The sequence below is a fragment of the Natator depressus genome, chromosome 5 (assembly GCF_965152275.1).
Source record: "Natator depressus isolate rNatDep1 chromosome 5, rNatDep2.hap1, whole genome shotgun sequence".
Taxonomy (NCBI): Eukaryota; Metazoa; Chordata; order Testudines; family Cheloniidae; genus Natator; species Natator depressus.
The window spans coordinates 21,801,672-21,814,619 of record NC_134238.1 but is presented as its reverse complement, the minus strand read 5'-3'; the positions used below and the strand labels follow the sequence as shown (position 1 = coordinate 21,814,619).

The 12,948-nt window shown below is 41.4% G+C and overlaps 1 protein-coding gene across 1 annotated transcript in view; it reads left to right on the top strand.

The window, feature by feature from the left end:
• Positions 1 to 518: 518 nt before the first annotated feature.
• Positions 519 to 12,948, top strand: part of LMAN1 (lectin, mannose binding 1) — a 31,410-nt gene continuing 18,980 nt past the window's right edge. Inside the window, exons 1-5 of the mRNA XM_074952414.1 lie at positions 519 to 920; positions 2,851 to 3,005; positions 3,093 to 3,200; positions 9,338 to 9,399; positions 10,310 to 10,409. Of these exons, the coding sequence (XP_074808515.1) occupies positions 695 to 920; positions 2,851 to 3,005; positions 3,093 to 3,200; positions 9,338 to 9,399; positions 10,310 to 10,409 (651 nt within the window). The 5' untranslated portion in view covers positions 519 to 694. The remainder of the gene's footprint in view (positions 921 to 2,850; positions 3,006 to 3,092; positions 3,201 to 9,337; positions 9,400 to 10,309; positions 10,410 to 12,948) is intronic.

The window sequence follows — 12,948 nt, the reverse complement described above, 5'->3', positions numbered from 1 at the left end:
AACTTTTCCCCAAAAAGGACAGTTATTACCATCTTTAATACCACCTAAAAGACTGCCAAATGGGTGGAGGGCGGGCCCGGAGGTTCCTTCTAAAGACCCTTTACAGCCAAAGGGAAAGGGCACAAGGGACAGCGTTAAAATTAAAGCCTCGTCTAATGCCGTTTGAAGCCTTCCACTGTTTTTCCTTCTCTTCTGTATCTTTAAGGACAAGTTGGAAGGATTTTTCACAGGGTGTTTGCTATGGAACTGAGCCGGCAAACCCCCGCACTTGCTTGAACACTGTTTGAGGCTGGACAGCCCATATATGCCATCTAAACTAACAGAACAGGCCCGCCTCTCCATGGATGCCACCTCCCCTCCGACTCCGCCCCCTCCAGAGGAGCCGTTTCCCTCCCTTTGTGGCGCCCCCTCCGCTCTGCCGCCCCCTCCAGGCCTGGGGGGGGTGGGGCGGGGGAAAGGAGGCGCCTGAAAGCAGTGCGGGCGACGGAGTGACGCACTGACGAGGCAGAGGAAGAGGAAGAGAAGAGGGAGCGGGGCGTCCTGGGGGGTGAGGCCTCTCCTTCCCTGTCCCCGCCCCCGCAAGCGGCGCTGACATGTAGCCCCGCGCTCAACTTTGCCCTTTGGCCAGCAGACTTCGCAGCCAATCAGGCAGCGCCCTGTTGGCCGTGCCGGGCTCCCCGTGGCAGAGTCCAAGATGGCGGTCTCCATGCAGCGGTGCTGCCAGGCTGGGGGGAATGTGCTTTGGGCCGCGTTGCTTTGCCTGGGCTGCCGCCTGCTCCTCCCCGCCGGGGCCAGCAGCCTGGGGGCAGCGGGAGGGGTCGCTGCCCAGCCGCACCGCCGCTTCGAGTACAAGTACAGCTTCAAGGGGCCGCACCTGGTGCAGGCGGACGGGTCGGTGCCGTTCTGGGTCCACACGGGCAGTAAGTATCCGCGGCCCGCGCTGGGGCGAGGAGTGACCTGTGACCCCCGCAACCCCCGGTAGCGCCAGTTGCGGGGGGGGCCTGCCTCGTTGGCCCCGCCCCCCGCAGTACTGACTCCCTCTGGCTGAGGGGAGACCTGGCCTACCTCACCCCCCCACTTACGGCCCCCTCCGGCCCCGGGGGGCGCCTGGCCCCCTGGGCATTCCCCCGCTAGTGCTGGTCCCCTATGGCCCTGGGAGACGCCCGGCTCCGTTGGCACGTCCCCGGGGGGCGCCTGGCTCTATGGACATGATTCCCGGACTACTGGCCCCCATATGAGCGTGGGGATACCGCACCCAAGCGTACATGGAGCTTGAGGTTCTGTAGTCCATAGTTATCCACAGTACCTAAGCTCCTCGCTCCCACCCACGGAGACCCTGGAGCAAAGCGTGGTGGGGGGTGTCTATAATCATAAACCCCCGAAATCATCCCCTTGTGCCCTGTGCTGTGTGTGGTAGAACAACTGGCGTTGGGGATCACAGTAAAAGTAGGTGAAGAATTCAGGGTGACTATTTTTTTTAAAAAAAAAGTTTCTTATCACTGTACTGTGGATGCAGCTCTATGTCATGACAACCAGGTATGTAGTGTAATTGTAATTCTGTTGGTCTCAAGATATTAGTGAGACAAGGTGCGTGAGGTAATATCTTTTATTGGCCCAACTTCTGTTGGTGAGCGAGACAAGCTTTCGAGCCACACATAGATTTTCTTCAGATCTTTGAAAGGTACTCCAAGCATCACAGCCAAATGCAAGGTGGAACAGATTGTGTAGCGTATGTAATTAACACACATTTTGAGGAAGCTTAAATTCATAACTGTACTATGATGCTTGGAATATATTTCCCCAATCTGAAGAAGAGCTTGGTGACTCAGAAGCTTGTTTCTCTCACCAGCAGAAGTTGGGCCAATAAAAGATATTACCTCATCCACCTTGTTGCTCTGGTAAATATGGTGTCATTTGTGGCAGGGTGGAATGTCAAGTCACTTTAAAACAATTTTGTGGGAGAAAGACTGATGCACATGTAGTTAAATCCTTGGAACTAGTCCAGTGACAATATGGCATCTGGTCTGTACGGCTATAAACAAATTAGGGTGTCCATACACAATTTCAAGAGGGTACCTGGCGACTTTGGTCATGTCCTTGGCATATGCTTTCCTCACATTTATTGCATAAAAGAAACTTGGTGCTGATGGATTATCTTTCCATGATCTCCAAACACTGTATTATTGTTAAAGAATTAAGCCTCACAATACACCTTTTAGACAGGCAAGTAGAATCGTGCATCACAATTGTGGTATAGGTAGACTTTGCCTTTACCTCTCTATCTATAATTAGACACCTAAATAAGTGGTTTGACTCTTAAAAGGTGTGCTGAAAATGAAGCTACTAGTTCAGGTTCCTCAGCCAATTATTTTGAAGTGACTTGCTCAAGGTCATGCAGGCAGTCAGTAGCAAGCTTGATAATAAAGCCATGTGTAAATAACCACTTGATAACTCTCCCATTTGCTGTTTATCTTCTACAGCAAATGTATGTTATGTTAGCTCTTTGGCTACAGAGCAGGATTAGGAGTTTCAAATTGTTTTTGGCCTCTTGTATGGATTTGAACAAGTCACTTAACCTCTAGGTGCCTTAGCTGTAAAATTTTGACGATGAAATGTTAAATTTAAACATGTTGCTACTTTAATTGCCCCTTAACTGTTCAAATGTTAGGTTCTTAAAACTACAATCCGAAAACAGTTGGCTCTTCAGTTAGAGGGACCATCTATCTGCAAAATTATAAGGTAAAGTGTGCTTAGCAAATCAAGTATTTGCCTTATAATTGCAGGATGTGCTCTTCATGTTCTCTCATATGTTCACTGTTGATTTTCTTTTTTTCTCTCTTTCTTTTTCAGATGCCATACCTAGTGCAGATCAGATTCGAATAACTCCATCTTTAAAAAGCCAGAGAGGATCAGTGTGGACAAAAACCAAGTCCATATTTGAATACTGGGAGGTTGAGGTGACATTTCGAGTGACAGGGAGAGGCCGGATTGGAGCTGATGGACTAGTAAATGAACTTGATTTAATTTTGAAAACAAATTTGTTTTATAAATTTGAATCTTAATTTATTACTTTATTTAATTTCTGTGCACAGGCAATCTGGTTTACTGAAGGTCAAGGCTTAGAAGGTCCAGTTTTTGGGGCAGCTGATACTTGGAATGGTGTTGGCATTTTCTTTGACTCTTTTGACAATGATGGAAAGGTTAGTTGGAAGCAAACTCTTGTAATAAAGGTTCCAGAATGGTTTCACTTTTACCATTTTGTGTTCACGCATGGTTATACTTTTTGTGAAAAATTTGCTGTTTTATATTGGGGTTTTTTTGGTTTTCAGCTAGATGCAGGTTTAAAAAAAAAGAGAAAATGAAGCTTTACAACTTTTCTGTTATGCAGTTTCCTAAAAGACTCCTTTTTGACCAGGCTATGGGTTTTTTTTTTTTTTTTAAATGCTGAAGCTTGAAAGATGAACCTTGCTGTAATTGAGGATCAGTTCCTTTGATAGATTTGAAGGAAAAATGGTTTTGATAGTTAAACATTTTGAAACCCCTTGTATTTTATTAGGTCTAAATGTTTATGCGTTAGGAGAGGGATACTGGCATATGTATGCAGATCAGGAAGTGCATGTTTTTGAAGCTTTGCATGACCACTGCTTCTTTATTTTAGATTCTTCTGCATCCAACTGCCCTGTACTCTACCTAAATAATACAGCATGGCGGTTTTTTGTTCTTAATCTGAGACATTTCAATCTCTCTCAGTCCAAATTTCCTATTTGCTTGGATTTTTTTGTCCCAGAATGACGCAGACTTTCTACAGCACAGGAAATTTTAAAAATAACTGGCCAGAATACTCCCTTGCTCCTCAGGCAGTTTTAGTTCTGTCCTCCCTAGCTGGAGGAATGGGTAGTGAGGTGTTTTCTAGATTCCTTGTCCCTGTCTACTCCTCGGTACCTTTCCACTATCTGGAAAGTGGTTTCTTAACTCCTAAGTGCTTACTACTTTTATAGGCACTGTTATGGTACTACCAAGAAGTATACCTGTGCCCCTGGTATTTTCTGGTTTTAAAAAAAAAAAAAGTAACAGTAGGGAACTAAATGTATATAAAAATTCTATTAGGGCAAGGGCATCATTAAGGTTGAATAGTTAAAATGAGTAATGTAATACAGTTGTTAATGTTCCTACAGTGATGTTAACTTTGCATGTATATCCCTGTGTTTTTTCTTATCTAAATATTAAGGCATTTTTGACATCCTAAAATATACAGAATTTGCAGTGTGATCAAGTTGCTTTAGGGATCCAAACTTTTGTATCATTTGTTGAAGATGTTTTGTAATAATGTCCAACTATGTGAACTTTTTCTTTTTTTTTGGTAATTCTAATAAGCAGGTGAGTCTTATGAATTCTGATAGTCAAACTTTACACAGTGGACAGACTAGAATAAATTCTTCAATTTTGAAATACTGTCAGAACTATCTGTACGTATGTTAACCACACCTATTAATACACAGCACAGAAATTTAAAGACCACAGGTGAGATTTTATGTAGTACCTCTAAAGCGTATAGCACAGAACTCACAGCCTGGGGACAAGGGGTAAGGGTGCCTTTAAGTCACCATTATGTTCCCACAGTTTTGGGAAGGTCTAGGAACCAGAGTGGACCCTGGCATCTAATTTGATAGCCCTGGAGGACTGAGTTGTGGCATCCTGTCAGGGCTGCTCAGAATTGCCGCAGCATTATGTCTCGGAATGTATTCTACACTGAGATTTTTGAGAGGGTCCACAAAAGACAACCTGTGGCTGTCTTCCTCAGTTCCTGTGCCAGAGGAGTCCTCTCTCTGGCTGGATCCAAATCTATTTGATTGTCTTTACATAGCTTTGGCCCCTTAACGCTGCATATGGGGAGGGGAGCGGAGGTAAGAATCGAACCACCCCAAAGTCTCATGAATCATGCCCTCAAAATCATGAAATTGATTTAAAAATCACAAGGTTTTTTAAAATTCTCTCTCTGCCTTCTGCTTTTTGAGCCTTAAGTTTCACTTGTCTCTTTTTTCCATATTTTCTCTGCAACCATGGTGACAAGAATCTTTTTTTTTTTTTTTTTTTTTTTTTAAATGACAACTGAGAGTCTCATGATTTCAGGAGCTGGAGCTTTAGAAAAAACACCAAATATCACAAGACTTGTGATAATATTGTGGTATAATATTGCAACCCCATCATCTGATGATAAGATCTCTTTAAGGAGCAAAAATTGTCTTTTTATTCTCTTTGATTTTGATTTCTTTGGCTCTTTTCAAGGCATTATATCTCCTTTCGCTATTTGTCCACTCTTATTTCCAGACATGACCTTTTACAGAAATCAGCTTGCTGGTTAACAATTAATGCAGAATGCTTCAAGTTAGCAGCTCATGTAATCTCTTCTAAAATACTTAAAATCTTAATTGACTGTTCATTAGCCTTTGAAATGCGAATAATTTGTAAACTTAGTTGAACTATGTGCAAATATTTTAAAAACTCACTAGTCCCAGTTGAATATTGACACTTTTAAACTTAAATGAACAATTAAATGGTACTAATAAAGTATTTTAACTTCACTAAAACACTTAGGCCACGTCTACACTGCACACCTTAAAACAGCCCAGCTGTGCCGCTGCAGCCATGCCATTTTAAGGTGCGCACTGTAGCCGCTCTTTGTCGCCAGGAGAGAGCTCTCCCAGTTACAAAATAAAACCACCCCGAATGAGGGGCAGTAGCTTCGTCGACAGGAGAGTGGCTTACGATAGTGAAGCGCTGTTCGTTGCTGTGCTTTTCCTCTTTAAAACTTCTTTTGCTCAGGGGTGCAAAAAAAATAGTTTTATCAAGGAATGTCTTTTCACACCCCTGAGCGACAAAAATTTTAATGACGAAAGTGTAGACATGGCCTAACTCCAGGATAAACACGGACCTAATTGAATGTGGTTGTATAATTAACCTCCAAGATTAACTGTAGCCATAGAAAAGCAGAAATAATTGTTTGGTTTTTTTGTTTTTGTTAAGTATAATTCCCTATAGTCCTCACACGCTAGGAACCTTTTTTGTATTTTGTCATGCTGCAGGGACACAGTCAAATAGGTTAGGGTCTATAGTGGGGTGGGCAAACTTTTTGGCCCGAGGGCCACATTGGGGTTACAAAATTGTATGGAGGGCCGGATAGGGAAGACTGTGCCTCCCCAAACAGCCTGGCCCCTGCCCCCATCGGCCCCCTCCCACTTCCCACCCCCTGACTGCCCCCCTCAGAACCCCCGACCCATCCAACGCCCCGCTGCTCCTTGTCCCCTGGCTGCCCTATCCCAGGACCCCCGCCCCTAACCGCGCCCTTGGGACCCCATCCTGTATCCAAACCCCCCCCCCCCCCCCCCCCCGCTCCCTGACTGCCCTGACCCCTATCCACACCCCCGCCCCCTAACAGACCCCTCGGGACCTCACGCTCTATCCAACTCCCCTGTTCCCCGTCCCCTGACCACCACCGCCCAGAACCCTCAACCCATCCAACCCCCCTTGTTCCCTGTCCCCTGACTGCCCCCAGGGACCCCCTGCCTCTTATCCAACCCCCCAGCACCCGTACCATGCTGCTCAGAGCGGCAGGAGCTTGCAGCCCAGCCAGAGCCTGCTGCGCTGCCGGCAGGAGCGGCGGGCCAAAGCGCTGCCTGCATGGCAGTGTCACTGTGGGGGAGGGAGGACACGGGGAGGGGCTGGGGGCTAGCCTCCCCGGCTGGGAGCTCAAGGGCCGGGCAGGATGGGCCCACATGTCAGATGTAGCCCGCAGGCTGTAGTTTGTCCACCTCTGGTCTATAGTCAAACTTATTTTAAAAGATTGCTTAAAAAACAGAACTGCTGTAGACTTTAACATGGAGGAATTCCCAAATGCAATTCAAGAACAATGGGGGGAAAAAGTGAACTCCAAATTTATATTTCTATTTTAGATTTCTTTCCTTCTTTCTAAGGGCATTTCCTTACTCTTTCTCAAAGGAGTATGTTGTAGAGAATGCAAAGAATTATATAGAATTCTAGTGGAATAATATGTACTTTGAGGGGAGGGAAAGAATTTTTTTCACCTTTTAGGGGTCTCCCAAACTCTATGTTTTCTGCATAACTAATTCATCTTTTCAACCCTTGGAGGCTTTCAGTTAGTATGGTGTTGTAAATCTTCTCTTCTTATCTTTTTAGTTTCTTCCAAGCTTATAACAACTTAAACCAACACTTTCAAATATATTTCTGTCTGTTATATGTGTAGTCTCTTAGAAATTATTTGTAAGTGTTTTTTTTATGAATGTAATGAAGTCAACTTAGATTCATAGATTCCAAGACCAGAAAGGACCATTATGATGATCTAGTCCAACCTCTTGTATAACACGGGCCATAGAACTTCCCCAAAATAATTTCTACAGCGCATCTTTTAGAAAAACATACCATAGTGATTTAAAAATTGTCAGTGATAGAGAATCCACCACTACCTTTGGTAAATTGTTCCAATAGTTAATTGTTCTCAAGGTTAAAAATTTGTCTTATTTCCAGTCTGAATTTGTCTAGCTTCAACTTCCAGACATTGGATTGAATTATGCCTTTCTCTGCTAGATTGAAGAGATCATTATTAAATATTTGTCCTCCATGTAGATAATTTATAGATTGTAATCAAGTCACCCCTTAAAATTCTCTGTGTTAAACTAAATAGATTGAGCTCCTGGAGTCTATCGCTATAAGGCACGTTTTCTAATCCTTCAATAATTTACATGGCTCTTCTCTGAACCCTGTCTAATTTATCAACATCCTTCTTGAATTGTGGGCACCAGAACTGGACACAGTATTCCAGCAGTGGTCACACCAGTGCCAAATTCAGAGGTAAAATAACCTCTCTACTTGTTCTTGAGATTCCCCTCTTTATGCATCCCAGGATCGTATTGGCACTTTTGGCCACAGCGTCACACAGGGAGCTCATGTTCAGCAGATTATCCTCCACCCCAAATCTTTCAGTTATTGCTTCCCAGGATAGAATTCCCAATCACTCAAGTAGGGCCTGCATTTTGTTACTAGATGTATACATTTACATTGTTTGCTTGTGCTTAGTTTACCAAGTGATCCAGATTGCTCTATATCAGTGATCTCTCCTTGTCGTTATTTACCACTGCCCCAATTTTTTGTGTCCTTTGCAAATTTTATCAGTGATGATTTTGTTTTCTTCCATGTCATTGATAAAAAATTTTTAAATAGCATGGGGCCAAGAGCTGGAAACAGGCCCATTCAATGACTGTCGCCTGTTTATAGTTACATTTTGAGAACAATCAGTTAGCTAGTTTTAATCCATTTAATGTGAACTGTTTGTTTTATATTGTTCTAGTTTTTTAATCAAAATGTCATGATGTACCAAGTCAAATGCCTTACAGAAATCTGAGTATGTTATGTCAATGCTATGACCTCATCAATCAAAATTATACTCTCATCGAAAAAGATGAGTTAGTTTAACAGGACCTGTTTTCCATAAACCCATGTTTATTGGCATTAATTACATTACCCTTGTTTAATCAAGACTTGTATCAGCCACTCCATTATGTTGCTCAGGATCGATGTCAGGCTGACAGGCCTATAATTACTCAGGTCATCCTGTTACCTTTTTAAAAATTAGCAGACCATTAGCTTTCTTCCAGTGTTCTGGAATTTCTCCAGTGATCCAAGACGTATTGCAAATCAACATTAATGGTCCAGTGAGCTCATCAGCCAGCTCTTTTAAAGCTCTTGGATGCTTGTTATCTGAACCTGCTAATTTTAAAATGTCTAACTTAGCAGCTTTTGTTTAACATCCTCCAAAGATACTAGTGGAATGGAGGGTTTGTCCTTTACCCACTGCTCCTGTTGTTGTGTAACCAAAGGCAGACGTGCTTATTTCTCCCATCAGTATATAGTGTTTAGGAATGAAATGCTGTATCTTTATTGGATTTGATCATCTTTCAACTAATACCTTCTGTTTTTATTTTTAAATTATCAAATTGCAAGAATAAATAGTAAATATGAAAATAGCCTGCCCATAACTGAACGCCCGTACTCTTTTTTTCACTAACAGATCTTTTCTAGAACAAAAGCAGGGTGCCGTTCTTTGTGTTGACTGACACAGTGCCATTTCATCAAACTGTTCAGTTTTCCTACTCCCCTCCCACCAAAGCTGCATCAGAGTTAAGCCTTTGGCTGTCTCTATAGCCTACTACCGTGGTGTTGGGAAGGCTGCTAATGAAATTGTATATTGAATCTGTTTATAATTTGTAAAATCACTTCATTTTAAATTTTAAAACCCTGTTTGTTCATATGGTTTGTCTTTCAGAAAAACAATCCATCAATAATTGTTGTAGGCAACAATGGAAAACTCCTTTATGACCATCAGAAGTAAGTCTGTTAATTTTATTTGAATGAGATAGACCTGTAGTACTGATTGCTGAAATGTTCAGAGGCTTTTTAAACAAGGTTGAAGACACTTAATTTTTATTGGTAAGAGAATGTCAAATAGTTTTTGTTGTGTTCCATGTAGGTGCACATGCCAGTCAGTGTGTGTGTGTTATAATATAACTGCATTGATTGAAATCACTTAGAAGCATACACTTTTCCTACAGATTCTTCTTCCATGGTAGGGTTGAATTTGAGTAGAACTATAAAACGCTTTTTTTTTTTTTTGTGTTGGTGGTTCACTAGTATAATTTAATAGCTTTGAATTTTATTTTATCTGTTGTGAATTTAGCAGAAGCTGCACAGGAGCGCCAAAATTTTTTTAAAAATAGCATAGTGAATGTTGTGGTAATATAATACCGAGTGTACTGGGACAAGGTGGCTCAAATAAATAGGTGAGGTACAGAACCTTTCACCTGTGGATCACTCATTCAGATATGCCACATATTCTCAGTGATCACAAGTAGCTTCCAGTTTATAACTGTGACACCTTTGTGAAATGAATTGGTGGTCTTATTCCTATTCCTGATGGACGAATGTCTACATCACATTTGACACCCTTGTTAGCTGTCTGAATAGAGAGGTGGTCCCTCTGGGTCAGTACTGAAGCACATTGGAAAGGTAGCATTGGGAAGCTTGTACTGCCTCTGCCCATGCTTGTGTCCTGTGCTAAAGGACTTCACTTCCAATGCTGTCAATCCTAAACCTTTTGGAAATGCAAAACTTAATTTAACTATCCAGAGGGCTTTTGTTCTTGGAAAGATTTGCTTGACATTTGTAATCCACTAAAATAATGAAATTTTCATGCCTTTTTTTCTAGCTAGTACATAGTAAAGATTCTCTTCTTTCGTAGTGATGGTTCCACACAAGCATTGGCATCTTGTCAGAGAGATTTTCGTAACAAGCCCTATCCTGTCCGAGCAAAGATTATATATTACGAAAAAACACTAACTGTAAGTACTCTGGTAGTCTTGAGATAACGCAGTACATTATTGAACTTTTGGAGCTTTAAGAGTTCAAGAAAATTTCATACTTAATTTAAAAAAAAAAAAGGGGCAAGTGAACTGTAGAACTTATGAAGATGAGGGACTGATAGAAATCAGAGAAAAGTATAGTGTGGACAGCCACTCTGCAAGCTTCCTTAACTCTGCTATGCACCTGCAACATTCTTGCTTCTACATTCCGAGGCTGCTTTTGGCAGGTATGTCCAGTTTTGGTGTTTTTTATGATGTAAGGAAATGTCCAAGAAATTGTTTTAAGTTTGTGATGGAATGAACCCACTCTGGATTAAGAAATGGCACTAGGATGAGGTAGCTATGAAATACACGTTCTATTTTTAACCTTAATTCTGGGCTTCCATAAAATGTGCCCAAGTACCAAGTTCCAGCTAATTAATATGTTCAACTCTTTTGCTTTGGGGTAAAAGTAGTAAAAGATGTCCTCCAAAAAGCAAACACCAGGAAGCCTCAGAAAAGATGCATCTCTCCTGGAGCCCTTTGAGTGGGCCCTGACACTTTCACCAATACTTTAGATCTCAGGGCTGTTAGCCCAAGCAACTTGGTGCATTTTGTGGTGAAGGAGGCCCTCTCTAAGCCTTGGTTGTACATTGAAGCCAAGCTTTTGAGTGGCATCATAAAGCATATAGGAAATTATTACATTTGTCAGAACTTGTGTAATACTCTTGCATGCTGGATAATAGAATAACTTTCTGAATTCTGTAGACTCTACTTGTATTACTCCAGGGATGCTTAGACTGAGGCTCGGGAGCTGCAGGTGGCTCTTTAATGTGTCTTATGGCTCTTTGCAGCATGATATTAAAACACTGTGATTTGGTTAATAACTTACGTTAATTAATCAGGATGCTTTTACTATGCTATTACTCAATTGTAGTTGATAAAATAATACTTGGTCAGTCATTTTGCTGTGAGAATAACATAAATTAGGGCTGTTAAGTGATCAAAAAAAATAATAGAATACAATTTATTTAAATATTTTTGGGTGTTTTGTACATTTTCAAATGTGGTGTTTTCAATTAGAACACGGAATACAAAGTGTACAGTCCTCACTCTATATTTTTGATTACAAGTATTTGCACCTAATATAAGTACTTCACTGCAATCTCTTTATCATGACAGTTGGACTTACAGATGTAGAATTATGTACAAAAAATAACTGCATTCAAAAACAAAATAGTGTAAAATTTTACAGCTGCAAGTCCACTTAGTCCTACTTCTTGTTCAGCCAATCAGTAAGACAAACAAGTTTGTTTACATTTACAGGAGATAATGCTGTCCACTTCTTGTTTACAATGTCACCAGAAAATGAGAACAGGCATTTGCATGGCACTGTTGTAGCCGGCATTGCAAGATATTTACGTGCCAGGTGCGCTACAGATTCGTATGTCCCTTCCAGCGGACATGTCCATGCGGATGATGGGTTCTGCTTGATAACAATCCAAGGCAGTGCTGCCCAACACATGTTCATTTTCATTATCTGAGTCAGATGCCACCAACAGAAGGTTCATTTTCTTTTTTGGTGGGTCAGGTTTTGTAGTTTCTGTATCAGAATTGCTCTTTTAAGATTTCTGAAAGAAAGCGCCACACCTCATCCCTCTCAGGTTTTGGAAGGCACTTCAGGTTCTTAAACCTTGGGTCGAGTGCTGTAGCTATCTTTAGAAATCTCCCATTGGTACCTTCTTTGCGTTTTGTCAGATCTGCAGTGAAAGTGTTCTTAAAATGAACAACATGTGCTGGGTCATTATCCGAGACTGCTATAACACGAAATATATGGCAGAATGTGGGTAAAACCGAGCAGGGGACATACAGTTCTCCCCCAGGTAGTTTAGTCACAAATGTAATTAACGCATTATTTTTTTAACGAGTATCATCAGCATGGAAGCATGTCCTCTGGAATGGTGGCCAAAGCATGAAGGGGCATACGAATGTTTAGCATATCTGACACATGAATACCTTGCAATGCCGGCTACAAAAGTGCCATGCAAATGCCTGTTCTCATTTTCTGGTGACATTGTAAACAAGAAGAGAACATATCTCCTGTAAATGTAAACAAACTTGTTTGTCTTACTGATTTACTGAACAAGAAGTAGGACTGAGTGGATTTGTAAGCTCTGAAGTTTTATATTTTGTTTTTTGAGTGCAGTTATGTAACCAAAAACACCTACATTTGTAAGCTGTGCTTCACGACAAAGATTGCACTACAGTACTTGTATGAGGTAATTGAAAAATACTTTTTTGTTTATTAAACTATTTAGTAAATTTTAATTGGTATTCTGTTGTTTAACAGTGCGATTAATTGCGATTCATTTTTTTGTGTTAATCGCATGAGTTAACTGCGATGAGTTGACAGCCCTAATATAAATGTGTTTTGATATATATTTGAGATATAAGTATTTCCCCTGTCACACTGTTTAAATATGAATATATAGTACTATGATAAGTGAAGCCATGAATTCTCCCCACTGTGGTTCTTTTG